This window comes from Rhododendron vialii, chromosome 7a (assembly GCF_030253575.1).
Source record: "Rhododendron vialii isolate Sample 1 chromosome 7a, ASM3025357v1".
In the NCBI taxonomy this organism is placed as follows: Eukaryota; Viridiplantae; Streptophyta; class Magnoliopsida; order Ericales; family Ericaceae; genus Rhododendron; species Rhododendron vialii.
In genome coordinates this window covers 34,421,472-34,448,074 of record NC_080563.1, presented here as the reverse complement: position 1 = coordinate 34,448,074, position 26,603 = coordinate 34,421,472, and the positions used below count along the sequence as shown (strand labels likewise).

Sequence of the window (26,603 nt, the reverse complement as noted above, 5' to 3'; positions counted from 1 at the left end):
CGCGTACTAAAAATCCAATAAAGTTAAATTGACTAAAATGTTATTGGACCATTCCACAATGCTTTAACAATGATGTTTTCACGTGATCTCATTGGTTCTTTGTCAGTCTTCGACATTCCTGCATAAAGAATATCGAGAATTATAAGATTTATCACAATTTATAACCCAGTTTATGTAGGATCTAGGTGTGACAATGGAAGGAGAATGACAACTTAGTACCTTTGGAAATGTGCAAACATTCTTCTGACCAATCAATTGTTAACACAAAGGTTACCACAGAGGCACAATGCTCATGGTACATAGGTTGTGGAGCATGAATAATAAACACATATGCGCGTCCATAAAATTGAGAAAGATACTTTTTGAGTATCTGCACTCTATTTTCCTGACAAAATATCTATATTATAAAGTATTGTTATATTTTATAGACAGAACATCACATTAATTTTTTATCTCGCCTTTACCTTTAACATTAACTTCTTCAAATCGGATGGTACACTTCGCAAGATAAATTCTGCCTTTGTGTCCTTCACCAAGAGCTCCATTGAGCTAGTGGAGTTTTTCACAACCATCTTTACATTATACCTAAAATGTATTACAAATGTTATATATATATATATATATATATATATATATATATATATAAAAGTTGACTTTAAAAAAAACCCATAAAATGCATGACTGAGTTGAAATACTGTTATTTTAAAAAAACCTTATTGCTGTTTCCACATCTTCACCGCATTGACTACAGAAAAACCAGCCGTACTGATTTTCAACTTCCCTAAAGCACGTTTTGCATTTATAAATCCATAGGTGTTCTTCGTATATTTTCTCAATGCGGCCAAGCATGCGATAATGTTGCACTTATGAAAAAAAATTCCGAAATTCCAACTGTAAATATATAATGGGAAGAAAATATTAACAATTTTTCAAGTATGAAAAAATCTTACATTGGGCATGGACACAAATTGTTTTATTTGAACTCTCTTAGCATTTGATATTATTAGCTCCTGTGGAATTGAGAATCCACATGTGCGATTCCATGCTACCAACCTTTGTGCATCTTTGTCATCGTTGAACCTAGATTAGCACGTAATTTGTTTGGAACAATTAAACGAATAAATAATATTCATCTCGATCTATAGACAATTCCCATTTTTCTCAACTTACCATTTAGGAATGCCGTCAGTACGAAATGGGTGGTTCACATACAATTTGCTCTTCATCCAAGTGGTAAAGTGCGAACCTAGAAGATAAAATATTTAAATTATTAGATTAGGTTTTTTGGGAAAAAAATGTTTAAAAAGGTTGAGAGTAGTATTACTGTCAAAGTCGTCGACTTTCAACCCCGTAGCAAACAAAATATTATTATTTGTAGACACCCCGATCTGACTTCCCGATCGTTTTACTTTGTTCTTCGGTTTCTTGATTCCCCGATGATGAATCAGGTCGAAAACAGTCTCGAGAACTTGGAATGGCTTGAGTTTGGCATGTGAGGAACCCATTCTTAGCCCTTAAACCCTTGAATCAGAACCTGGACCTCGGGTTTGAATGTCGCGCGACATACTGGGATCCTCGCGCGATGGTCCATTTGCCAGGTGGTGATCAAAGTCAAAGCTTTGACCATTGACCCTCGCGGGGTTGGCTGGACCCTCGCGCAATGCTCTCACTTCGTCGCGCGATGGTCAACACGTGTCATTTTCACCCAGATTGCGTGGTGGTCAGGGGGCTACAGGCCTATGTGACCCCGTTTTTCTCGGCTGAACAGCGTTCTGGGGGGGCTCCCCTTGCACCACCTCACCCCCCATTCTCCCATCACCTTTGCCACCCCACTCCTCCACCAAGCAATTGTAACCAGCATTGTTGGCTGGTTACAAGGCCTTGGCTAGCCACCAACTAACCCCTTTTTCTATAAATACCCCCCCCCCCCCCCCCCCCCCCATGTTTCCTTGCAAGGGGTTACCAATCTCTCTCCAAGAAAGAAGAAGGCAAACTCAAGCACAAACATCTCACACCCCACTCACTCCCACATAATCACCCTCCAAATCTCACCATCTCATCATTCAAGCCATCTCCAAGACACTCAAGCAAAGGTATAATATCTTTCTGCTCACTGTTCGAACCCCTGAGGGGGGCTGGCAGGGTCAAGGCTGGTAATCGATACCAGTTCTGGCCCTAAAGCTAGCAGGGTTTCAAGAGCTGTTACCTGGGAAACCCTCGCACGATGGTCCCATATACTCGCGCAACAATTCTGTCTGCGTGAGATTGGACCACGTGGGGAAGGGACCCTGGTCTTTAAGTTTATTATTGTGTTTGTAGTCTTTTTAAAGTCTTTTAAGGAGCTTTAGCTCACTGCTTTGCTGTTTTGCATGTTGAAAATCATTATTTAGCTTAGTTTATAACACCTCTTGGTTTGGAATGCTCTTGGGATGCTCCTGAACATGTCTCAGAGCCCTAAGTATGCAAAGCAATTCCTGGAAGTCCAGTCTGAACAATCGCGCGCCTGTATCACTCTGTCGTGCGATGGTTCTCTGTCTTCCAGGGACTGCCCTTGCATGAGCAGTTTGGCCTTGGCCTCTGTTTAGACACCCCCACTGTTTAGGGGTTGCGTTTTTATAATATTTCCATCTATTTGTTGTAATATTGTTTACTTTCAAGTACCTATAAACTGCTTGGTTTGCACCTGGGTGAGCACTGGTCCTTCCAGAGCCCAGAAGGGGGTGAAATTCAAACCATTGGTGAAGCGTCAATACTCGCGCGAGTATATGGTTGTGTTGCGCGATGGTTTGCTTGCATGCGGATGAACTCACGCATGCAAGCTGGCTGTTTGTTCGTGCCAAAATCATACACAGCGCTGTCTTGATGTATGATCGACGTTTTGAACTTCATTCCATTTATTACTTGTCATCTCACTAATCCATGCCATATCCTATCACATCCTGTAAACATGTTACAGTATTAATCCCCGATTAACTGTTCCCCCGCCCTAATTGGCTAAAAATTGATCAATCAAAATAGAATCGCAAACAAACATTTTCGCAAATGCCTAAGTAGAAACCGATCTCCGGAATGGGCGAGAGGGGTGCCATAAAACCTTTCCCCTCTCGTAACATGGCTCCCAAACCCAGATATGGTTATGACGGACTGGTTCCTTAACTTTTTCAAATCAAACAGCGCGGCAAGTGCTTCGAAATACGGTTCCTTGGGTGTCGGACCTTCAAACCCGAGTGGCGACTCTGTATTTTGCGAGCGCTTGCTTCCCTGCTTGCGCTCCCTCGATCTGGGCCCTTGCGTCTCGGAATCCGGAAATTTCGAAGGGCACGCTGCCCACATTATTGTGCAGATCATCAAGCATACACGTCCCTTATCTTTTTGCTATTTCATTCTATGGGGCTCCATTCCGAATGGTTCACACTTTCTGACTGTGGGTTCGAGATCCACTCCTAGTCTCTTTCTTCACCCTGCAAAATGAAACAAGACTAAAGACCACATCGGAGGTTCTCCGGGATGGCCCTCCGGTGCAAGAGTTAGTTCACTTGCAGAGAGAAATTGGGAATTAGGAGCTAGGGTTTTTTCTATGCGTACCTCTTCCAAGAAGGCATAATGGGATATTTATAGGGAACCTCTTAGCTTGATCTCCAAGATTGCATCAACGCTCGACACGCGTCGGCTGACGTCACTCTTACGTCACGTTTAGGGTTTTGTATCCGTTTATAGGATGAGCTGGCATCTTCACGTGCCCCCATCGTTATCCTTATAACCGTTTGGATGACGTCACAACCATCATCATTGCCACGGTTGATGTTCGCACGCAGGTGAGCTGGAATGATGGCTACGCTCGTTCGGCACCGAGCGTGTTATGCGACCATCGGAGGATGTCCAACCGAACGCGTTTCCCACTCACATGGGTGCTGGAGGCCGAGGCGATTAAGCGAGTCATAATTAATCAGGACCCTCGGCTCTGGACGCCTTCGGCGTTTTGAACGTCGAGGGTAAAATGACTCGGAGTTGATCGGGATACCGGATCACGTTCAAAAATGGCAATAGCCATTTTGCTCGGCCTGCTACAATAGCCCCTCAACCCATGCCGAGGCTTCCTGCTTGGTATGGGTTGATTTCGGATTAGGCCGAGCTTTAACCGAGGATCTTCTTTCGGAATTGCTACGGATTTATCCGAGCCCCACATAGGGTGACAGTTGTCGAGCATTTGAATAGGTGTGTCGATCGAAAGGACGCCTTGGCAGATGAAGAAACGGCTGGCGTAGGAAAGGCTATCAGTCGCCACGTGTCTCATGGTGGTTGGCGTGGGGTTCGGCGGTGAAATGATGGGCGGGAAATTCGAAACGCCCGCTCCATCTATAAATAACGACAAAGGAGGAGAGAGAAGGGTCTTCTGCACTTTCTCTCTTTAGCATTTGGAGCTTTTCTCTCTACAACTCCATTCCAGAGCTCGATTCAGATCCAGATCTTCACCTTTAAGCCTTATTTCAACAGAAATCTTCAGGTATGTCATCGATTTTTATCGCTTTTCTTTTTACTTTGCTTTTCATGCACCCTTTCTGGGTTTTTGGGGTGATTTTGGGCGTTTTCCTGCTCTGAGTCAATAGCAGAAATCTGGGTGAACAATGATGTTCATCCCTAAATTCAATCTGTTCGTCCGAGCCCCAATAGGATGTTCGGGGCTCTCCGAACGACTTCTCCCGATGGGGGTAAGTAACCGAACGGGATCACCCTTTGATTGTTAGGCCGAGCGTAGAGAGACGTTTCAGGAGTACCGAGCCCATTCTAGGATAGCTATGACTCGTGAGCCGATAAGATGAGCCGAACTTTCAGATTATTTTCTTTACCGACGCAGATTTCAACTACTTATTACCCCTTTGTTCTTCTCCTAGGTCTGGCTCACGAGGTCATCGACGTGTCTACAGACTCGGATTGCTCGGAAACAAAATTCGATCGTCAATTCATTAGTGAATTTCTTGAGCAACGTAGAATGAGGAGCGGCCGCCCGATCGAATTTATCTCTACCAGGATGTCGGCAAATTCTCCCGCATCCAATGACTCGAATGCCGAGCATGTTCATGAGTACGCCGCAGATGACTTTTTGACCGACCCCGAGATCAGCTTCACCGTAGAGACGCAATCTGAAGTCGATCCTCAAATGGGTCGTGAGGCCAAGTCGAGGTTTTTGTCTAGTACCGAGGCTTCGACGTCGGCTCCGAGCGACGTCGATCTATTTGACAAAGGTCTGCTATGCCCCTACACTCATTACTTTAGTGTGATCCCGGGAAGTACGAAGCATTCCGCGTAAAGTACAACATCCCTGACGACGTGCTGATTCATCGAGTTAGGAGCACTGAAATTAAAGACCAGAGGGAGCATCATCCCGAGCATATAACCATACCCTTCATGGCCATTTGTGAGGCTGGGCTTCGGTTCCCCTTTCACCCTTTCCTTAGGGAAATACTCTGGAGATTTAGTCTGGCTCCCCATTAGCCGCGATCAACAGTTACCGAATAATCATGTCGGTAATCGCCTTGATTGAGAGCCAAGATCTTGACTTTAGGCCGACGGACCTCTTCTTCACATACACCATGTCTCGACAAGGTAAGTCTGGTCGTCGGTATCTTACGACTCGTCCCAAAAAGAGTCCTTTGATAGAAGGCTTATCCGACACGGATAAATGGGCCGATTTCTACCTTGAAGTTCATGGGAACTATGAGTTTGGGATGGTCTGCATCGGTATACAATTCCGAAAGTTAGGGACACGAGAGGTACTACCGAACCATTATTTTTTATTTTCCAGAAATGTTCGTCTGACTTTTCTTTTGTTGCTAATGCGTTTATTCTTGCTATCTTCCGCTTGTAGAGCTTGGTCCAATATCGAAAGGACTCAACACCAATTCCCGAGAGAAGGCCTGCGACACACTTCTCGCCCAAGCTTGTCGACACGCTCCAACCCTACTTGATTACCGACCTTCGTACAAGGGTGTGCTAAGGAGGAAGGAAAATTGTAAAGAGGCCAAGCCGAGCAAGAAAAAGACAACAGGCGTTCCGACCACCAAGGCTGCTCGGAAGAAGAAGGTAACCTCAAACGCTGAAGGCATCCGAAAGAAGAGGCAATAGGGGGGGTAAGGTTGCCGAGGATCGGGTTTACGGCTGAGGAGTGGCTTACGCCGTTCGGATCTGACGAGTTGGTCGAAACTTCTACTGAGGATATGTCAAGGAGGAACATTCCCAGGCCGGTGATCCCAATGAAGACGGCTAACCCTAGCCGAAGTCGAGGCTCTACAGACCAGCAGAAGCAGCAAAAAGAGAAGAGGCAAAAGGTATCTAAGGATGTCCCACAACCGAACATCCTTCAATCGGCTCCTTCTGATGTTGCTCATGCCTCACCGCCTAAAGAGCAAAGAAATCTCACCGACCCACACATCGATCTTACCGACCCTGCAACCGAGGCCGCCGTTTGACGTCAATTCAGTCCTTCGTACACGATGTCGGACGGCAGGATTTTACAAATGAGTGACTCGGTGAAAGAAAAACCGAACCTTGTCGTGACTCTTTTAAGGGGGCTAGCTCTTCCGAGAGATTACGACCAAGGGCCAACTGATCTCCTCCCTGGGCTCGGGGAGATGTGTTCTCATTTAGTGCATGTATTCCTTGTATTTAGCTTATTTGTTATAGTTTTTCCTCAAAAATTTTCATTTCGCTTCTGATTCTGACTTCGTTGTTATGTCAAGCCGGGCAAGCTGCTTTGAAAGCTTATGATAAGGCCACTAAGGTAAGTGCCGAGCGAGAGAGGTATAAGTCAGACCGAGACTCCAACCGCACCAAATGGAGGATCTCTGATCAACAGGTTAAAGATGCCGAAGTTGAGGTAGAGAAGCTTCAGAAAGAGCTTGCTAAAGCTAAAGCCTCTACCTCGACTTCCGAGGCTGAGATGAAAAAAATGAAGGAGGAAGAAAAGGAAAAACTTAGGAAGGCCGACGCAAAGGGGTATGAAGCCAAGATCAATCGAGCTGCCCTCGAGTACACCCAAATTGCTCGCAAAATGATGAACGATGAGCTGGAGGCTCGGCTAACTAATTTTTTCAGACTGGGGTACACTGCCGGTGCCGACGCGATGGCTGGGGTGATGGCTATCCAACCAGAATTTGAGTTCCTTAAACAGCTTCCTCAGCCGGTTGTGCCAGATCTTGACCTTCCATATACCGAAGAGGAATGCCAACCTTTGCCACCCGAGGATGATGACGAGGAAATGGTTGATGCACCTGTCGAGCAGTAGGAAAAGGTTGGTGATGGTGACAATCTTTCTGAGGTGCAGGAAAAGATTGCTAGGGATGAACGTGTTCAGATTGGTTGAATGCGGAGGATCAAACAAAGGAGATGAAGCTCAAGTTGACTGGCAGCCGTACTTTTTTTTTTTTTTGGTTCTTAAGCTTTATTTTGGACTGGACGGCTCCGAACATCAGAAGTTTGCCGTGCCAGATGTAATGGTTTGAATGGGGACGGCATCGAACGATTTACCAAGCCGAGCCCTCTTGCTAGCAGTTTCTAAATTCTCTGTTTATCTTTAATGTTTTTAGAAAATCTCTTGAATTGCTTTGCTAAATGTTCCTCTGTGCTTTAGAGATATTTTCTTGATTTTGGCCGAAGGTCAGGCATCCTTGGCTTGTTTCCAAGGTTTTGTTATTTACTCATAACAGCCCCTACTTTGGTATAAGGCTCGGCTCAAAATGCCAGTCTTATGCCAAGGTAATATGTTAAGTAAATATTTCAAGTGGCCGTTTAGTTCAAGTCAAAGAATGAACATAGCCGAGCCAAGAGCAAACTTGTAAGTTCGTTGATCGTGTTGTCGCTGGACGTCGAGTTGTCCGAGCCACGATGTGTTTTGCGAATGATTGATTCGAACGTAGTTGTAAACGCCACAAGGCCGAGCTTAAGTGATCGAGGTTTGAACAATTCAATCGAGTAATAGAGAACATTGATGCTTCAGAAATAAGTGGGACTTCTCATTAAGTAAAAAATTGACCAAAACAAGTACATCATTTTGATAAGTAATAAACTGGTAGAGGGCGTGATAGACCAAAACTGAGGAGAAGCTTCAAAGGCATGCCTTCCTGAGGTTTAGAGCATTCCAGGGGTTTTCAATCTCCCTTCCGTCTTTGTCTTCCAACTTGTATGAGCCATTGCCGACCTCCTTGACCACCCTATAGGGACCCTCCCAATTGGGTTTGAATTTAGTCTTCTGGCTGGCTCGGACAACCTTCCTCCAGACCCAGTCGTCGGTTCTAAACTTCTTGAGCCTTACGCTCCGATTGTAGCCCCGAGCAACTTCCTGCTGATAGTTAGCTAGTTTGAGCTGGGCATCGTCTCACTTTTCTTCTGCTAAAATAAGCTCGGTAGCTACTGCTTCATCATTGGTTTGTGAATCAAAAGTTTCAGTGCGCAGGGTTGGGAACCTGGATTCAAGTGGAATGACAGCCTCCATGCCGAAGGCCATTGCAAAAGGAGTTTGGCCAGTGGAGCGGTAGGCCCAGAGAACCCTAGGCAGTTCCTCGGCCCATCTTCCTCTTTTGGAGTCTAGCCGACACTTGATGCCAGCGCATACTATTTTGTTGGTTGCTTTGGCCTGGCCGTTGCCTTGGGGGTAGGATGGGGTTGAATTAAAAAATCGAATTCCAAATTCAGCACAAAGTCCTGTTAGCTCTTTGCCGACGAATTGTGAGCCATTATCCGAAACAATTGCGTAAGGAACGCCGAACCTTGTTACGTTGTTTCTCCATACAAATCGCCGAACATCTGCTTCGGTGGTTGTGACGAGGGGTTCGGCTTCCACCCATTTCGAGAAATAATCTATTGCCGTTATCAAAAACTTGAAACCTCTAGGGGCATTTGGAAGTTTGCCAACTATATCCAAGCCCCATTGAGCAAAAGGCCAAGGGCTGGTGATAGGTTTGAGGGATTGGGCAGGCTGCTTTGGTATAGGAGAAACAAGTTGGCAGGGGTTGCACTTCTTGACCATTTCTTCACAATCCTTCTTCATTCCTTTCCAGAAGTATCATTGACTTAGAGCTCTTTGACCAAGGGAACGCCCGCCAGAGTGACAACCGCAACTTCTAGAGTGAAGTTCGGTCAATATTGTTGGGACCTCGGTCGGATGAACTACTTGAAGATATGGCCCGGTGAAGCTTTTCCTGTAGAGTTGGTCGTTCTCAGAGATCCAATAGTGGGCTGCTTTGCTGCGTACACGATGGGCCTCCTTTTTTTCGGAAGGGAGCGTATCATTCTTGAGGAAGGAGACTATCTCATCCATCCAGCTAGGACCGAGGGAAATGCTAAGAACTTCCCCAGGGACTTCAAAGCTTGGCTGGTGGATCTCGGCGAGGCTGATGTTTCTGTATTCAGATGCTTTGCTTGCCGAGGCTAAACTTGCCAGAGCATCGGCATGAGCGTTGTTCTCTCTGTTGATCTGTTCAATGTGAAACCCCTTGAACCCTTGGATTAGCTCAAGAGCCGTAGCCTTGTACTTTAGCATCCTTGGGTCCCGAGCTTCATAATCCCCTGTTACTTGGTTAACGATCAGCTGAGAGTCACAGAAAACGTGTAGGTCTTAAACTTGTAAACTTGTAGTGGCTCGGAGCCTAGCTAGCAGTGCTTCATACTCAGCTTCGTTGTTCGTGGCTAAGAAGTTGATTGTGATAGTATTTTCATAAAGGACGCCACAAGGGTTTACAAGGACAACCCCTGCACCCGCACCGTTGCTGTTTGATGCCCCATCAACATGTAGCTTCCAAACGTCCCCACTGAATAGGTTCCATGTTTTCCGAGCCTCGTCTTGTTCCAGCATTCCATAATCAGGCCTAACCAAGGCTTCTTCGTCTGGGCTTCCAGGAGTGAATTCAGCAATAAAGTCTGTCAATACTTGGGCCTTGATTGCTATTCGAGGCTCAAAATGAATATCAAAGTTTGCTAATTCGATCGCCCATTGAGAGACTCGGCTTGATAGATCGGCCTTCCTTAGGAGGTTTTTCAGTGGAAACTCTGTGAGGACTATGATAGGATGCTCCTGAAAATAAGGGAGTAATTTCCGAGCAGCTGTAACCAATGCTAGAAGAAGCTTCTCCAGTGGCAGATATCTGGTTTAAGCTGGGAGTAAGGTTCGGGTAGCGAAGTAAATGGGTTGGTCTTCGAGGCCTTCCCGTCGAACAAGCGCCGAGCTAACAGCATATGGAGAAACAGCCAGGTAGAGGTAGAGAGTTTCAAATGCCTGTTGTTTGACGAGGAGCGGGGATGAACAAAGATAAGATTTCAGCTCGGTTAGGGCTGCATCGCAATCATCCGTCCATTTGAAGCTTTGTCGGCTTTGCTTCTTTAATGTTTGGAAGAAAACGTGGCATTTATCTAATGAGCGGCTAATAAACCTGTTAAGGGCCGCCGCCATCCCTGTCAGTTTTTGAATTTCCCGAGGAGTCGATGGTGGTTTTAATTGCTGAATTGCGGAGATTTGGTTCGGATCTGCTTCGATGCCACGCCATGTGACGAGATAACCGAGGAACTTTCCTGAGCTAACTCCGAAGGCACATTTGTCGGTGTTTAGTCGTAACTTGTACTTCTTCAGTATTGCAAAGACTTCGGCAAGGTAAGAGAGGTGGTTCTCGGCTTTGAGGCTTTTGACGATCATGTCGTCAATATAGGCTTCCATGATCTCACCGATGAGCATTCTGAACAATAAGTAGACCATTCTTTGAAATGTGGCCCCCGCGTTCTTAAGACCGAACGGCATAACAAGGTAGCAAAAGAGGCCCTTGGGGGTGATAAAGGCCGTCTTTTCCATGTCGTTTAGGTTCATGGCTATCTGGTGGTAACCTCTGTAGGCATCCAAAAAATTGAGCCGAGCGTGACCCGCTGTTGCATCTACCAACTGATCTATCTTCAGAAGGGGTAGGCAGTCGTTTGGGCAAGCATCATTCAAATTGGTGTAGTCCACGCAAACCCTCCATTTTCCGTTCTTCTTCTTTACCACCACAGGGTTCGCAAGCTAAGTGGGATATTGCACTTCCTTGATGGCACCCGCCTCGAGAAGTTTGCTCACTTCTTCGTTTACTGCTTCGGCATGAATAAATGCCAATTGCCGAGGTTTTTGAATCACTGGTTTTGCCGATTTGGAAATGTTGAGTGAGTGCTGGATGAGCTTCGGGTCGATGCCTGGCATATCATACGGCGTCCAAGCAAAGACTTCAATATTGTTCTTTAGGAACTGAAACGTTTTTTCACGCTCGGCTTCAGGCAAACCTGCGCCGAGCATGAAATACCGTGATGCATCTTTGTTGAGTGGGAATTTGATAAGGTCTTCAATGGATTTTTCTTCCGGTAGAGATCCGACGTCCTCGAGAACTAGTTTGTCTGGGACTTCAACCCAATGTACTCGTTTGGAGCTTGGTGTCTTTCCGACGGCTGAGACATAGCATTGTCTGGCTTGTAACTGGTCTCCCAACAGATCTTACTGTCTGCCGTTAGCGCCGATGTATCTAACCACCTGGTGGTAGGTTGAGGCGATGGCTTTTATCGAATGGAGCCAATTTCTGCCGAGGATTGCGTTGTACGGATTTGGGGCGTTCACGACGACGAATTCTAGATTAGAAGCAACCGAGCCTGTGACAACGGGGAGGGTGATCCTACCGAGCGGCCAAACAGGCGTTCCACTGAATCCAATTAAGGGAACTTCTGCTGGGAGAAGGCATGACTCTGAGATTTTGAGCTCCTTGAAGAGGAATAAGTACATCGCTTCCACCGAGTTTCCCTGATCTACTAGCACCCTTTTGACGGAGTGAGTTGAGATTTGCACCGTGACCACCAGAGCGTCGTTATGGGGTGTTTGGATTCGTTGGAGATTTTGCTCGGTGAAAGTGTTTGACCAGGGACGCTCAAGCGTCTTTATCCGCTTAGGAGCACGATCGATAGAAAAAATTTGGGTAAGTTTTCGAGCATTGTCAAGCTCTAGACGAAGCTATTTTGCTGCCTCCCTTGTAGTTGGTCCGTGAATAACATTGATGACTCCGACCGGACGGGGAATAGGATTTTGTCCACCGGCGTTCGGCTGTCTCCTCGGCATTTTGGTCCAGTCAATATGGTCATCGAGAAGTCCCTGTGCCGCCAGATTTTCCAAAAGCGCTTTATACGGAGCGCAAGCCGTGGTGTAATGCCCAAGCTCGTTGTGGTACGAGCATCTCTTCCGACTATTATTATTACCTTCTTCTGTGTTCAACTTGGGAGGGTTCGGCCAGACAAAGAACGGTTCCCTCTCCAATGTACGGAAGAGGAAATAAATTGGCTCTTTAAAGACGGTGGTTTCCACTATATAGTCATGGGCTTTCGGACCCTTTTTGTCAGCCATCTTGACTGTGTTGACCTGCTTCTTCGGCTGGGCCGCGACCACAGGTTTTGGGGGTGCAATTTGGGGCGTGGTGTAGGTGGATAAATTCAAGTAATGCTTTGAACAGCACTGGAATGCAGCGGCTCCACGTGCCTCTTGAACGTAACCCTAATTCGTCAGAGAAACCCTTATCCTGCAAAACAGACAAGGAGTGAGCGCACCTTTGCCTCTCGTGGCAAAGGCCCTCCGATGCCTTTGTTAGTATTTCGTACTAATGATCAAACCCTAATTATCAGTAGGAAAGCAATAAGATTGCAGTGTATTGCGTACCTTTTACCTCTAGGCTTGCTCTGTTTATATAGACATTCGGATGCTTGGTGCCCAAGCATCCCTATTGCCATAGGATTCCCAACTCGTATAGGAAACCCAGGATATCAAGGATTCTCGTTTCCTTTATCAATTTATGGAAAAGAGTCCTTTCAGGATTCTTTTCCATTACTGACCGAACATCCCATTCTCATTGGGTATCTTTCTCAGACCCTATATTCTCGGGATCTTATTCCTTAACGGAATACCACTGTTTCTGGACTCTTCCGGAATGTTCCCTCTATTTCATTATCTGACAGGACCTCTTTCCTTGTTCGGCCGTCTCATAGCCGAACAAATGGTCTGGACCAGTTACTTCACATGTAACTGGTCCTAAGGAAACAATTTGGACCATATCCTTTCTAAGGAGCTCTCCTTCTGTTCGGCTTTTCTCTTGCCGAACAATGTATCTGAACAGTGGCATCACATGTCACTTTCCTTGTATCTGGTCCAATAACGTCTCATGTTATTGTACCGAGAATCGTACAACCTCTCTGGACCATTGACTTCTCATATCAGTGGTCCACAGTGCGTTGACCCTTTGTTGACCGTGCTCGGGCTCATTTTGCACCTGTTCGGGAATACCTCCCTACAATTGCTCCCCAGCTTTGCTCGTTTATATTTTACTCAGATGACGAGTAAAGCTTTTAACCGAACAAATTCACTTTGTTTCTGCACCCTATTTCACATATTGGTGCAATGTTTCATCACTTTGCTTAAGAAAAAATCATCTTTTCTTGTGGCCGTCACAGGCTTTTAGCCCTAACCTTTACACGCGTCGATCATCGTATTGCGTTTCATTAAATACGAACAGACGTGTTTATGGGAAAACGGAACACTCAAACGCCGTCTGGGGTGACGTTTCACTTACGCCACCCTGGCTGTAGGGTATTTTTGGGTATTCGTCCCATTTTTCAAAACACCCCAATCTTCCCCTTAGACTCCCTCTCCAGAAGAAAAAACTGTTCAAGCGTTCCCCCGCCATTGAAGCTCTGTTCATCGTCTCAAGACCTCTTCTTTTAAGGATTCCATCGACTATTCTCGTAAGTCATCATTTCTTCTTCTTACAACTCCATTTCTCTAGTGGATTGTTTTCAACCGCAGTTTAGGGTTTCATTGTCCCCATTGCTTTACACTTCGTAGAATTCCAAAATCCTATCTGGTAATGGGTAGATTTCGAAGGCACTGTAATACTCCTCAAGCCATGGCTAGTTTCAGATCTCGATATGGGATTCCTGACGATGTAGCCACTGTATTGGCTCCTGAGGATGCCCTTCGTGAGAGTTTCGATTTCGACACTCTTCACATTCCTGTAGTAGCCATTGTTGAGGGCGGGGTTAGATTCCCCTTGGCTCCTCTGCTTCGCCAAGTTTTGGCGTATTATAGACTTTCCCCAATGCAAGTCTCTGCCAACTTCTTCCGAGTAGTTATGGGCATCAACACCATAAATCAGATGTTAGGGACCTCTTTAGGTTTATACGACATTCATCACCTATACAGTATCTCTAGAACCGGGATGCCCTCACATATTATTTAAAGAGTAGGGATTCTAGGAAGAAGCTTGTCCTTGAACTCCCTGACTCTGCTCGAGGGGATGACGACGACTTCCTGATTGTCACGGGCAACTTCGAACCCAGAGATGAGGACGGCCAAGTGATTGGTTTTCACGCTCCTCATGTATTCGGGAGCCCACGTTAGTGCTTTCCCCTAATTTCAAATCCTTGTCCTTTTTCATAGGAAAAGCTTTTTCGTGCTTTCTAATTATTTATGCTTTGCTCGGCTGCAGCTTCGAACATTAACCGGGGTTATAATATCATAACCCCTCAAGTGCATGTAGCTGATATCAAGCGAGCACTTGCTTTCAACGGCGAAGGGACTTACCTTGCTGGCCGAGCAAGAGCGGCTCAGGTTCTGCTGAGTTACAAAGCGTCATACGGGGGGTTTATTGATCGGCGTACCCGAGCAGCGGACAACCTTGCAGCGGCTGGTCCTTCAAGACCTGTTCCCGAAGAAAGGCGTTCTCGGACACCTCCAATCTCCGACGAACCAATTCCTCTTGCTGAGGAAGCTTCCAGTTCGACATCCAACTCGTCTTCCAGCGGTCGTACCTTCTCAACTTCAGAGATGAACCGGCCGATTGACTTGGGCAGCCTCCTCACCATTCCTGGTCGAGGTCGTGGTCGGGGCCAAAGTGTTCAAGGTCGTGGTCGTCGCCCTCAAACTCAAACAGATGCTCCCCCAGGATTTTCCCTTGAAGAGATTGAAGCCCTTCACCGTGAGAAACGTCAACGAGTGGAGGAAACTCAAGAAAGACCCCTTACATCCTCTTCATCACCTGCTCCCCTCTGGGCTCCTCCATTCTCACACGGGAATCGAGCTATCACTGCTCGGGACAGTGTTGAGTCAGAAGGCACTGCCCTTGCCTTGTCTCAAGCTTTTCTGCTGCCAGGAGATATGCAGAAGGAGGTGGCGAGCTCGCCTGACAACCTTCTAAGCTCATTCATGTCTCACAATGCCAAGGTAAAATTTCACTTTTGTAAACCATAGTATACCATAGCGTTTGTTTAACTGTTTTGAACGTTTCCAGGTGATGCAAAAAATGGTGGCCATGGCTCAAAAACTCAGCCAATCTGAGCCCCAACGTGCCAAACTGGTCGGTGAGAACAACAAGCTTCAACGCACCATCATCAGGCTTGAGAGAGAAAGAAACCAAGCCTTGGGAGTGGCTGATGGTTTAAAGGGACAACTGAAGAGGACTGAGGACAGCCTAAATCAGACGCTGAGGGAACTCGAGGCAAGTCAGAATGAAACCAAAGCTGCATTTGAGAAGGGATACAACGAAGGGATCAAGGTGGCCACGGAAAGTTACACAAGCCAAATGCCTGGGATACAAGACCAAGTCTGGGTGGCTTCTTGGACAGCTTGCCTTGCCAAAGCTGAGATTCCAGAATCATCTCCTCTCTGGACCAATATTGAACTACCCAGTGTTGCCAGTCAAGAGGAGGATATTGCAGAAGAGATGAATGATGAGCAGGTGGTGAACGTGTCTGCTGAGCAACCTGTTTCTGAAGTGGAGCCTCAGATTGATATGACCAATCCTGGCCAAAAGGAAGTCAGTGATGGTCAACGTGGAGAGGAAATTGCCACTGATGATGTGATTGCACCAGTAGCTCCTGTAATTGCTCCTTCTTCTGTGCAAGATCTCACTGAAGATGAATGAGCTCTGCCTTTCTTTATATCTGTGTTTTGAATGATTCCTGTCAAGATACTTGTTCCACATATTTCTATCATGGATGTTTTGTGAAAAGTTTAAGTATTTCGTACTTATGTAAGTTGTTTCGTACTTTAAATCGGCTAAAGTGTCACGTACTTTATGCATATATTCGTATGCTTTCCAAGTTTGTGCATATTTTCGTATGCTGTGGACTGTTTGTGCATATATTCGTATGCTTGTATGCATGTATTCATATGCAATGTTAAGTTTCTCGTACTTGGATATTTCATGGCTTAAATTCCAAACAAGTGTTCTCACACTCTAAGTGTCACGTACTTAGAACATCACACAAGTGTTTCGTACTTGCGTTTGCGTTCAAGTGTCTCGTACTTAAAAGTTGATAAGCAGTGATTAATGTTTCACGTACTTAAACTTGAGTTTAAGTTTCACGTACTTAAACTTTTGTTTTAAGTTTCACGTACTTAAATGTTTGAAATTTACACAAGTGTTTCGAACTTGTGTTCAAGTGTCACGTACTTAAATGGATATCCTATACCCTGCTCCCCAATATGAATGAGGGAAACCAATTTCGTAATTCGTATTTAAAACAAATACCACGAGAACTGCAGTTTATACTAAGAAAGTAACGATTATTCATAAACTATAAAACTCAAGAGGGCGTTACTCGTACCCCTTGTAGCTAAAATAACAAAAATAGAACATAAGAGAGTTTTATTCGTAACTCTCACACAATCACGATGTGCAAAAATAAAAATTTATTCATATAAAAAACGTTCTCAGATTATGGACATTCCAAGGTCTTGGCACTGGGTTCCCGTCCAAGTCCGCCAATCGATAAGCCCCAATGCCCGCGATTTCTGTAACTCGATATGGGCCTTCCCAATTTGCCCCTAGCTTTCCCTCATTAGCCACTTTAGTATTGCCGAGCACTTTTCGTAGCACAAGGTCTCCAACACCAAACTCTCGTGGGTGTACATTCTTGTTATAACTTTTGATGAGCTGCTCTTGGTATGAGGCCAAGTGCACCAAGGCCCGTTCTCGTCGTTCCTCGGCAAAGTCTAACTCAATCTCCAAGGCTCTGTCATTTCCTCCACTTTCAACCAAAGTGGTCCTGTTGGTCGGCAGACCTATTTCTAATGGAATAACAGCCTCTGTTCCATATGCTAATGAATAGGGGGTCTCTCCCGTAAACCTCCTAGGCGTTGTTCGGTATGCCCATAGGACCAATGGCAATTCATCGGGCCATTTCCCCTTTGCCTTATCCAAACGTTTCTTAATCCCATCAAGGATTGTTTTGTTTGAAGCCTCTGCTTGTCCGTTACTTTGAGGGTAAGCTGGAGTTGAATAATAATTTCTTATCCCATACTGGGCACAGAAAGTTTTGAATTTCTTCTGAAATTGCGACCCATTGTCTGTAATCAACGAATAGGGTACCCCAAAGCGAGTTATGATGCTTTTCCACACAAACCTTTCTATCATAGGTTCAGTAATCTTGGCCAACGGCTCAGCCTCAATCCATTTAGTGAAGTAATCTGTTGCAACTAATAGGAATTTTCGATTCCCAGTTGCTTTGTGTAGTGGACCCACTATGTCCATTCCCCATTGAGCAAACGGCCAGGGACTTGTCAGCGGCACCAGGTCCTCGGCTGGTGTTCGAATCATTGGTGAAAATTTCTGACACTTCTCACAAATTTTTACGTACACCTTAGCATCTTCTTGCATGTACGGCCACCAATACCCTTGGGTGATTGCTCGGTGGGCTATGGACCGACCACCAGCATGGCTTCCACAAGTCCCCTCGTGAATTTCGTGGAGGAACTTTTGCACCATCTCAGGATGCACACAAAGCAAGTAGGGTCCTGTAAAAGACTTCCTATATAGTTTTCCCTCTGGGGATAACCAGAACCGAGCAGATTTGGTCCTGATTTTATGTGCCTCCTTTTTGTCCAAAGGGAGTACTTCATCTCGTAAAAACTCCACTATTGGGTCCATCCAACTTGGTCCTTGGTTCACGTCCAAGACCATCTCTACACTTCTGCCAATGCTCGGCTCAGCCAAATACTCTACGGCTATTTTTCTTTTAAACTCAGATGGCACAGCTGCGGCTAACCATGCCAATGAATCTGCATGAGCATTCTTCCTAGAACTTATCTGTTCAATATACACCCTTTCGAAGGTATCAAGTAGATCTCTGGTCACCTGTACATATGCCGCCATCTTCTTGCTCCGGGTTTCATATTGCCCGGACAGTTGATGGACCACGAGCTGTGAATCAGAATACACCCTAACTCGTTCAGCTTTTAGGATTTTTGCACTTCTCAAACCAGCTAAGAGTGCCTCATACTCTGCCACATTATTTGATGCATTGAACCCTAGCCGAACAGATAATTCTAACATTGACCCTTCAGGGGGTAAAAGCACAACTCCAATACCTGAACCGGTGTTGCAAGCTGACCCATCAACAAACAGCTTCCATTCCAGGGGATCTTGTTCGGCTAACGCCTGTTTCTTCGTTACAGGAGACTTTGCTTCACACTCCTTTCTCGTAGGAGGCAGAGGTGCAACCGTAGGTGAGAACTCTGCCACAAAATCTGCCAACACCTGGCCTTTGATTGCTGTGCGCGGCTGATAGTCGATTTCATATTGGCTCAACTCAACGGACCAAGTTGAGATCCTTCCCGAGAAATTTGCCTTTCGGAGCAGTGATTTTAATGGGAACTCGGTGTAGACCACAACTTTATGGCTCTGGAAATAATGTGGCAATTTTCTAGTTGCTGTCCTTAGTGCTAGGACCAATTTCTCGAGGGGCAAATACCTTGTTTCGGCATCTAACAAAGTTTTGCTCACATAATAGACTGGGATTTGCTCGGATCCCTTATCTCTTAAAAGTACTGCACTTACAGCATGCTTAGAAACAGCTAAGTATAAAATCAGAGACTCACCTGTTTCTGGAGTCGAGAGTAGGGGAGGAGAGGCCAGATATCCCTTTAGATTCTGAAAGGCTTGTTCACATTCTGCTCCCCATTCGAACCCTTCCCTTTTCTTCAATAGCTGAAAGAAAGGTCTGCACTTGTCACTTGATCGGCTAATAAATCGATTAAGAGCTGCTGCCATCCCAGTTAATCGTTGGACTTCTTTCGTTGTCCGAGGACTTTCCAGATTCTGTAAGGCTTTTATCTGGTCGGGATTTGCCTCTATTCCCCTTAGAGTTACAAGATGGCCCAAAAACTTTCCAGAGCCGACTCCAAACGCACACTTCGAGGCGTTGAGTTTCAACTTGTATTTCCTCAAAATATCGAAAGCTTCTCTCAAATCTGCAATATGGCCTTGCCCAGATTTACTCTTTACCACCATGTCATCTATGTAAACCTCCATAGTTTTGCCGAGCAATTTTCTGAACATAATGGTTGCCAGTCTCTGAAACGTTGCCCCTGCATTCTTCAACCCAAAAGGCATGACGTTATAACAGTACAACCCTCGTGGTGTAATAAAAGATGTCTTCTCCTGATCTGGCCCAAACATTGCAATTTGATGGTATCCTCGATATGCATCGAGAAAACTCATCCGTCCATATCCTGCTGTTGCATCAACCAACTGGTCAATCCTTGGAAGAGGAAAACTGTCTTTAGGACACGCCTTGTTTAAATCTGTGAAGTCAACACATACACGCCATTTTTCGTTCTTTTTCTTGACGACAACAGTATTTGATAGCCACTCTGGATAATAAACTTCCCTTATTGCCTTGGCTTCTAACAAGTGATCCACTTCTTCAATTACAGCGTCAACGTGCTGTACGGCTGCCCTTCGTTTCTTTTGAATGACCGGTTTATGCTGTGGATCTATATTCAAATGATGGCAGATAACATCTGCATTCACCCCAGGCATCTCCTCTGGTGTCCAAGCAAATACATCGACATAAGTTTTCAAAAAACTAATCAGTTCATTCTCTTCCTCTTCTGGCAGTGATTCCCCAATTAGAAAATACCTATTTGGATCAGTCTCATTGATCTGTGTTTTCTTCAAATCCTCAACCACCCTCTCGGTTGGGTCTTTTCCGATATCCTCAATGGTCGGCAGATCCGGAGTTTCCACAGTATTAATATGGTGGGCATTATGGACTCTTTTAATGATGGATACCAAACATTGTTGAGCTATCTTTTGGTTACCTTTGATGTGCTCAATCCCATTAGACCCTGGGAACTTTACCATCTGATGAAAAGTTGAAGAGACCGCCCTCATCTTGTGCCACCATGTCCTTCCTATAATCACGTTATAGGAAGACGGTACATCCACCACTAAGAAGTCGGTTCGTAGCACCACTGTCCCAGCCCGAACAGGCAGAGTTACCTTGCCTAACGGCCAAACTGCTCCTGCTCCAAATCCGACCAATGGAGTTACTGATTGTACCAAATCTTCTTGTGTGAGCCCCAGTTTCTTAAATGCATCATAGTACAGCACTTCGGTGCAACTTCCTGAATCCACCAGGATTCTTTCCATATCATATTCCCCAACTCGTAGGGTTATGACCAAAGCATCATTGTGAGGTACCTGGACTCCTCCCAGATCTTTATCTGTAAAAACTATGCCCTCGTTACTTGCCCTTTCGTCGCGCCCTCTTTTCTTCCCCAACTGCATTACATGTTGGTCATGTTTTACTTGCCTCTGAAGCAATCTCACCTCATTTCTCGTATAAGGTTCGGCTAATTCATGTATCATATGGATTACCCCTTTTGGAATCTGTTCGTAATCCAATTCCATTGCCTTGTCTTTATCCTTGGAATCTTCTTGGATAAATTCTTTAAGGTAACCTCGTGAGACCAAATCATCAAGATGTCGTTTAAACATCTCACAGTCCTCTGTCATGTGACCCCAATCCTTATGGTAACTGCAGTGCTGATTCGTAGCACGTTTTGCATCTTTATTCCCACCAAGAGTTGGGGTCCATTTGAAGTATGGTTGATTCTTTATTCGATAAAGAATCCTGTAAATGGGCTCTTTCCAAACCGTGTTTATTGAAAAGAATGACTTGGGATCCGGGGCTTGTTTATCCTTGTATTGCTCTTTCTTCGCCTGCCCATAATCTTTCCTTTCACGATAAGTTTTGGGCTCTGGCTTGTCAACTTTCTTTATAGGCCCCTTTACTTGCTCGGCGGCCAACTTTCCATCCTCTCGTAGGATGTCATCCTCGTTCCTGGCGTGCTGCTCAATCCTCTCCATTAATTTTGCCAATGTCTGCACGGGACTCATGTTTAGAGACTTACGCAGTTCCCCCCGAACAGGTAAACCCGTTTTGAACGTGGCTATTGCGTACTCTTCACTACATCCTTCAATTTCGTTGAAGGTTTCCCAGTACTTCTTTGCATAAGTCCTGATCGGCTCGTCCTCTCCTTGTTTCATAAAAGAAAGACTCTCAAAGGTTTTGGGAGCTTTCCTGCTCGTCAAGAACCATGCAGTGAATTCCTCGGCCAATTGCACCCATGTTCGGATGGAGCGCGAGCCCAGTTTGTGGAACCAGGACAGAGCAACCTTCCCCAAACTCGACGGGAACATCTTGCACATGATTGCATCATCCCCTTCATGCATAAACATCGCTTGCTGGTAATGCTGTATATGGGCCACGGGATCAGCATCTGTCTCGTAGAGGATGAATGTCCCGTGCTTTACCCTGGTCGGCAATCTAGCCTCCTGTAACTTTCTTGCAAAAGGGGAAGATGCTATATTCTGCAGTGCTTTCCGTGCTGCTTCCCGTGCAGTCATGGCTTCATCCTCTGGTCCTTTCTTGGATCTAGTTCGTTCCCAATCGGAATCAGGCCTCTCGTACCTGTCCCTATGATGTTTTCTACTCCCTTCTTCTTCGGGGGTAGAACTCCGACCTCTGCTTCTCCTCTTTCTTGGAGATACCCTCCTTCGCTCGGGTGTTCGGATCCTGCTCCTCCCTTTTCGTGGAGAAGTTTTACGTCGCCTCGGGGTCAGACTTCTGCTTCTGCTCCTCCTTCCTCGCGAAGGAGCCTTTTGATACTGCACCAGAGCATATTCACTACCTCTAGAATTTCTTCGAGATAGTCCAGAGTCCTCCGGATGTTCTCTGATTTTCTCTAATTCTCTGATCTCATGTTCTCGTTTTTTGATCAAACGAGCATACTCCTCGATTTCTTGTCTCTTCTTATCAAGAACGTCTTCGCTACGGCATATACTCCTGGAGTGTGCAATCGATTCATCCCCTCGATGGGATTTAGTCCTTCTCGTGGACTTCGATGCCGTCTCTCCATCTCTATTTCTGGAGTTGCCATGGATAGTAAGGGGGTGGCCCTTACTCGTGGTCCTTCTGTGTCCTCCTTCGGGCTTTCTCGGAGCCCCGGGTGGAGACTTATCCCCTCCTCCAATTAGCACATCCTTCGGGTCGTGTGGCGTTACTGGCTCTACTTCCACCATGGTCGTATTTCAAAGGGAACTCTTTCGTTTCCCACAGACGGCGCCAATTGTAGGTGGATAAATTCAAGTAGTGCTTTGAACAGCACTGGAATGCAGCGGCTCCACGTGCCTCTTGAACGTAACCCTAATTCGTCAGAGAAACCCTTATCCTGCAAAACAGACAAGGAGTGAGCGCACCTTTGCCTCTCGTGGCAAAGGCCCTCCGATGCCTTTGTTAGTATTTCGTACTAATGATCAAACCCTAATTATCAGTAGGAAAGCAATAAGATTGCAGTGTATTGCGTACCTTTTACCTCTAGGCTTGCTCTGTTTATATAGACATTCGGATGCTTGGTGCCCAAGCATCCCTATTGCCATAGGATTCCCAACTCGTATAGGAAACCCAGGATATCAAGGATTCTCGTTTCCTTTATCAATTTATGGAAAAGAGTCCTTTCAGGATTCTTTTCCATTACTGACCGAACATCCCATTCTCATTGGGTATCTTTCTCAGACCCTATATTCTCGGGATCTTATTCCTTAACGGAATACCACTGTTTCTGGACTCTTCCGGAATGTTCCCTCTATTTCATTATCTGACAGGACCTCTTTCCTTGTTCGGCCGTCTCATAGCCGAACAAATGGTCTGGACCAGTTACTTCACATGTAACTGGTCCTAAGGAAACAATTTGGACCATATCCTTTCTAAGGAGCTCTCCTTCTGTTCGGCTTTTCTCTTGCCGAACAATGTATCTGAACAGTGGCATCACATGTCACTTTCCTTGTATCTGGTCCAATAACGTCTCATGTTATTGTACCGAGAATCGTACAACCTCTCTGGACCATTGACTTCTCATATCAGTGGTCCACAATGCGTTGACCCTTTGTTGACCGTGCTCGGGCTCATTTTGCACCTGTTCGGGAATACCTCCCTACACGTGGGGATTTGAAGGCTTTAGGGTGCGGTTGAGTTTTGTCCTCCTTGAAGTTCTCATTTGGCGAGGAACTCTTTTTAGGAACAGAACTATTCAACCGTCCTCATTAGCTCATTCATTCCATGAGGTGCCCGGATTGCCAGCTCATCCAGAATCTTGCTTCCTATTTCCAATCCATTTTTGAAGTTCCTTGCTACCCAGTACTGATCAACACCGGGTATCTCGTTAAACAATTGCCAGTAGCGCTCGGCATATTTTCGAAGCGTTTCGCCAGGCCTCTTCCTCATCTGTGCTAGGGCATCTTCTTTCTTGGCTTGCTTGTTGCTTGTGATGAACCGATAATTAAAAGCCCTTTCAAGCTCTTTGAAACTATGGATCGATCCTGCTTCTAATTGGTTAAACCATAACAGGCCGAGGCGCCCAAGACTCGAGGGAAATGCTTTGCACATGATGGCGTCGTCATCGGTAACGCATGAGATGGTGCTTCTGTAACTGATGAGATGGGTGTATGCTTCGGTTGTGCTGGGGTCGAACTTCTGAAACTTCGGGAGATGGAGCCCTGGCTTCAGCAAGGTGGCTTGGATCTTAGCCGAGAAGGGAGACTCTGTCAGCTTTTTCAATTGATACTCGTGAGTTGGCCGAGGAGAGAGACCTTCTTGAGTATTCCGAGATTTCTTCGATGCTCGGTATTCCTGTTCCTTCTCCTTTTCTGTCATCACATCATGCCGACGTTGAGATCCCCCCTTTCTCTCTCTTCTCTACGGGGACCCTTCTGTGATCCTCTTCTGAAAGATTTTCAATATGATAGACCCTTCGATGGCTAGGACGATCGTCATGCCGAACGACCACACTTACGCTTTTTTCACGAGGAAGCTTCCGAGCGCTTACTGAATTTGTTGCTCGTCCGTCGTAGGTCTTTTCCCAAGGGACTTCATCATGTTCTACGCAATGGCTCTGGGAACCTTTCCCGTTCCTTCGCGGCGTTCAGCTTCTTCGCCGTTCAGATTCATATGGGATGAGAGCCTGATCGTTGTCTTAAAATTCCATGGTATCGTAACTCTGGGAGCCCTGAGAGTATTTGTCTCCAGCCGATGAACTCAAGAAAACAGTATGCGGGCTCCCTTCTCATCGCCCTATTCTTCCTCTTAGTCCCGCGCCATTGCTGAGACGTTGATGAATTGGGGAGAGTTGCTGCCTAAAGCGAGCGCTCTCCCCGGCTCGGTGCTCTATCAATGGTGGGTCCAGGCGATCATGGACTGAGACTCTATGTGGTCGTTCATTACCAACCAGAGGAGGAAGAGGTGGTAGATTTCCTCGCCGGCGCCGTCCCTTAGATCCGGAGTGGGAGGCCGCCGGACATTCGTTGGCCTTAATTTTTGTGATCTCCATTTTGAGAATGGCGACGTCAGCGTTGGTCTGTTCTTGCTGCTGTTCTAGCATTTGTATGTATGCTAGAGCGTTTTCACTTAAACCTACTGGACGCTGGATGGAGGTGCTTAAGCCTGGAGGAGTAAATCCAGGAGAGTGAAAATGGGGAGGCGGCATTGATACCAGTTTCAGAGGTGATGTGCAAAGAGGAACCAAGGGGTTGAAAAAGAGGAGGTGGGGGTGCTCTGCCCATTTTTAATAGGGGGAGATTGGTGGAAATCCGGTGGAGAGAGAAATTTTTAGGACAAAAGATTTGGAGGACACGGAGGAGCCACCATGGATCTGAGAAACAGCCGTTTCACGTCGGGTTCACCAAATTGTGGCGTTTCATTCCGAATGGTTCACACTTTCTGACTATGGGTTTGAGATCCGCTCCTAGTCTCTTTCTTCACCCTGCAAAATGAAGCACGACTAAAGACCACACCGGAGGTTCTCCAAGATGGCCCTCCGGTGCAAGAGTCAGTTCATTTGCAGAGAGAAATTGGGAATTAGGAGCTAGGGTTTTTTCTGTGCGTACCTCTTCCAAGAAGGCATAATGAGATATTTATAGGGAACCTCTTAGCTTGATCTCCAAGATTGCACCAACGCTCGACACGCGTCGGCTGACGTCACTCTTACGTCACGTTTAGGGTTTTGTAATCGTTTATAGGATGAGCTGACATCTTCACGTGCCCCCATCGTTATCCTTATAACCGTTTGGATGACGTCACAACCATCATCATTGCCATGGTTGCTGTTCCCACGCAGGTGAGCTGGAATGATGGCTACGCTCGTTCGGCACCGAGCGTGTTGTGCTACCATCGGAGGATGTCCAACTGAAGGCGTTTCCCACTTGCGTGGGTGCTGGAGGCCGAGGCGATTAAGCGAGTCATAATTAATCAGGACCCTCGGCTCTGGACGCCTTCGGCGTTCTGATCGTCGAGGGTAAAATGACTCAGAGTTGATCGGGATACCGGATCACGTTCAGAAATGGCATGCGCCATTTTGCTCGGCCTGCTACACATTCCATAAAGAAAGCCGAACAAACGTCATACTGTTTATGAAATAGAAAACAAAGATTAACTTCAAATCGTATGAATATATGTCATGGAAAAATAAGTCACCATACCTTCGGTCAAGTAACACTACATCTCTAACCATAGAATTTCGATTTCCAACAATTCGACATTCTGTGACGTTAACAACCAATCCAACCACATCTGCATAATATATAAAAAGAGATATAAAACAAATATATGTAATATAGTGAACTAAAAAATTAGTGGACGACATCTAGGAACGTACCTAACAATTGCTCATACTTGTTGGTGAAATGGTGGATGTCTCGTAATCTTATACTGAAATCCCAATGAAGAGGGATTTTATCACATTTGAACACGTAATGTTCTACTCTTGTGTCATCGGTGAAAGACATCTTGTAGCAGTATGGGACTAATTTAAACTTTTCATCAACTTCCATTATCTCCACAGATTTTAAAAAGTAAACCCTACCCTCGTAAAGATGTTCTCTAAAGTAGGCTACTTCTTTGGGCCATACAATGGCCTCCATTTTGTGGGTTGCTATGTTAAGAAGGCTCTCAACTAAGGATTGGTTGGCTAATTGGCATGGGGTGTTATCTCAATGATAAAAGCTGTGTTTTATGGTTTGGAAACTAATAATCACCTATTCTTTGATTATGTGTTTACCTCCCAAGTGTGGACTGAGATTAATTCGTGGCCTCGGGCAGCCTTCCTAGGATCTTGTTTCAAAGACTCATTGCAAAAGAAAATCTCCAAAACTCTCTGTGTACAAAAAAAATAAAGTTTGTATACAGGAAAAACAGTCAACACTGCACTTCAAACCAAAGCTTGTACG

The 26,603-nt window shown here is 45.7% G+C and overlaps 5 protein-coding genes across 5 annotated transcripts; all 5 read right to left on the bottom strand.

The window, feature by feature from the left end:
- On the bottom strand, positions 1-1,367 carry LOC131333536 (uncharacterized). The gene is made up of 5 exons (XM_058368099.1): positions 1,325-1,367; positions 1,171-1,246; positions 465-585; positions 220-385; positions 1-118 (listed from the first exon to the last, which is right to left on the bottom strand). The coding sequence occupies exons 2-5, from the start codon at positions 1,224-1,226 to the stop codon at positions 33-35; spliced, it is 429 nt and encodes a 142-aa protein (XP_058224082.1). The 5' UTR covers positions 1,227-1,246; positions 1,325-1,367; the 3' UTR covers positions 1-32.
- Positions 1,368-9,058: 7,691 nt separating this feature from the next.
- LOC131332948 (uncharacterized) lies at positions 9,059-11,212 on the bottom strand. Its single transcript, XM_058367256.1, has 4 exons — positions 11,057-11,212; positions 10,223-10,930; positions 9,734-10,066; positions 9,059-9,583 (listed from the first exon to the last, which is right to left on the bottom strand). Exons 1-4 carry the CDS (start codon positions 11,210-11,212, stop codon positions 9,059-9,061), a joined length of 1,722 nt encoding a protein of 573 aa, XP_058223239.1.
- Positions 11,213-11,500: 288 nt separating this feature from the next.
- On the bottom strand, positions 11,501-12,394 carry LOC131332946 (uncharacterized). Its single transcript, XM_058367255.1, has 2 exons — positions 12,047-12,394; positions 11,501-11,941 (listed from the first exon to the last, which is right to left on the bottom strand). Exons 1-2 carry the CDS (start codon positions 12,392-12,394, stop codon positions 11,501-11,503), a joined length of 789 nt encoding a protein of 262 aa, XP_058223238.1.
- An 11,015-nt stretch (positions 12,395-23,409) lies between these two features.
- Positions 23,410-24,036, bottom strand: LOC131332945 (uncharacterized). The gene has a single exon (XM_058367254.1). The coding sequence runs from the start codon at positions 24,034-24,036 to the stop codon at positions 23,410-23,412; it is 627 nt and encodes a 208-aa protein (XP_058223237.1).
- A 1,708-nt stretch (positions 24,037-25,744) lies between these two features.
- LOC131332944 (uncharacterized) lies at positions 25,745-26,297 on the bottom strand. The gene is made up of 3 exons (XM_058367253.1): positions 26,033-26,297; positions 25,857-25,947; positions 25,745-25,781 (listed from the first exon to the last, which is right to left on the bottom strand). The coding sequence occupies exons 1-3, from the start codon at positions 26,295-26,297 to the stop codon at positions 25,745-25,747; spliced, it is 393 nt and encodes a 130-aa protein (XP_058223236.1).
- Between the last annotated feature and the right edge of the window lie 306 nt (positions 26,298-26,603).

Coding starts and splice junctions, on each gene's coding strand:
- LOC131332948 (XM_058367256.1), bottom strand. CDS start 11,212: ATGCCAGGCATCGACCCGAAGCTCATCCAGCACTCACTCAACATTTCC. Junction 10,931..11,056: donor AGGCGGGTGCCATCAAGGAA/GTGCAATATCCC, acceptor CCCCTTCTGAAG/ATAGATCAGTTGGTAGATGC. Junction 10,067..10,222: donor TGGCTGTTTCTCCATATGCT/GTTAGCTCGGCG, acceptor CCTTATTTTCAG/GAGCATCCTATCATAGTCCT.
- LOC131332946 (XM_058367255.1), bottom strand. CDS start 12,394: ATGGCTGACAAAAAGGGTCCGAAAGCCCATGACTATATAGTGGAAACC. Junction 11,942..12,046: donor GTCCGGTCGGAGTCATCAAT/GTTATTCACGGA, acceptor CGTGCTCCTAAG/CGGATAAAGACGCTTGAGCG.
- LOC131332944 (XM_058367253.1), bottom strand. CDS start 26,297: ATGGAGGCCATTGTATGGCCCAAAGAAGTAGCCTACTTTAGAGAACAT. Junction 25,948..26,032: donor CAAGTATGAGCAATTGTTAG/GTACGTTCCTAG, acceptor TATATTATGCAG/ATGTGGTTGGATTGGTTGTT. Junction 25,782..25,856: donor GTAGTGTTACTTGACCGAAG/GTATGGTGACTT, acceptor TTTCATAAACAG/TATGACGTTTGTTCGGCTTT.
- LOC131333536 (XM_058368099.1), bottom strand. CDS start 1,226: ATGAAGAGCAAATTGTATGTGAACCACCCATTTCGTACTGACGGCATT. Junction 586..1,170: donor ACTGACGGCATTCCTAAATG/GTAAGTTGAGAA, acceptor AATACATTTTAG/GTATAATGTAAAGATGGTTG. Junction 386..464: donor TGAAGAAGTTAATGTTAAAG/GTAAAGGCGAGA, acceptor ATATTTTGTCAG/GAAAATAGAGTGCAGATACT.
- LOC131332945 (XM_058367254.1), bottom strand. CDS start 24,036: ATGACAGAAAAGGAGAAGGAACAGGAATACCGAGCATCGAAGAAATCT.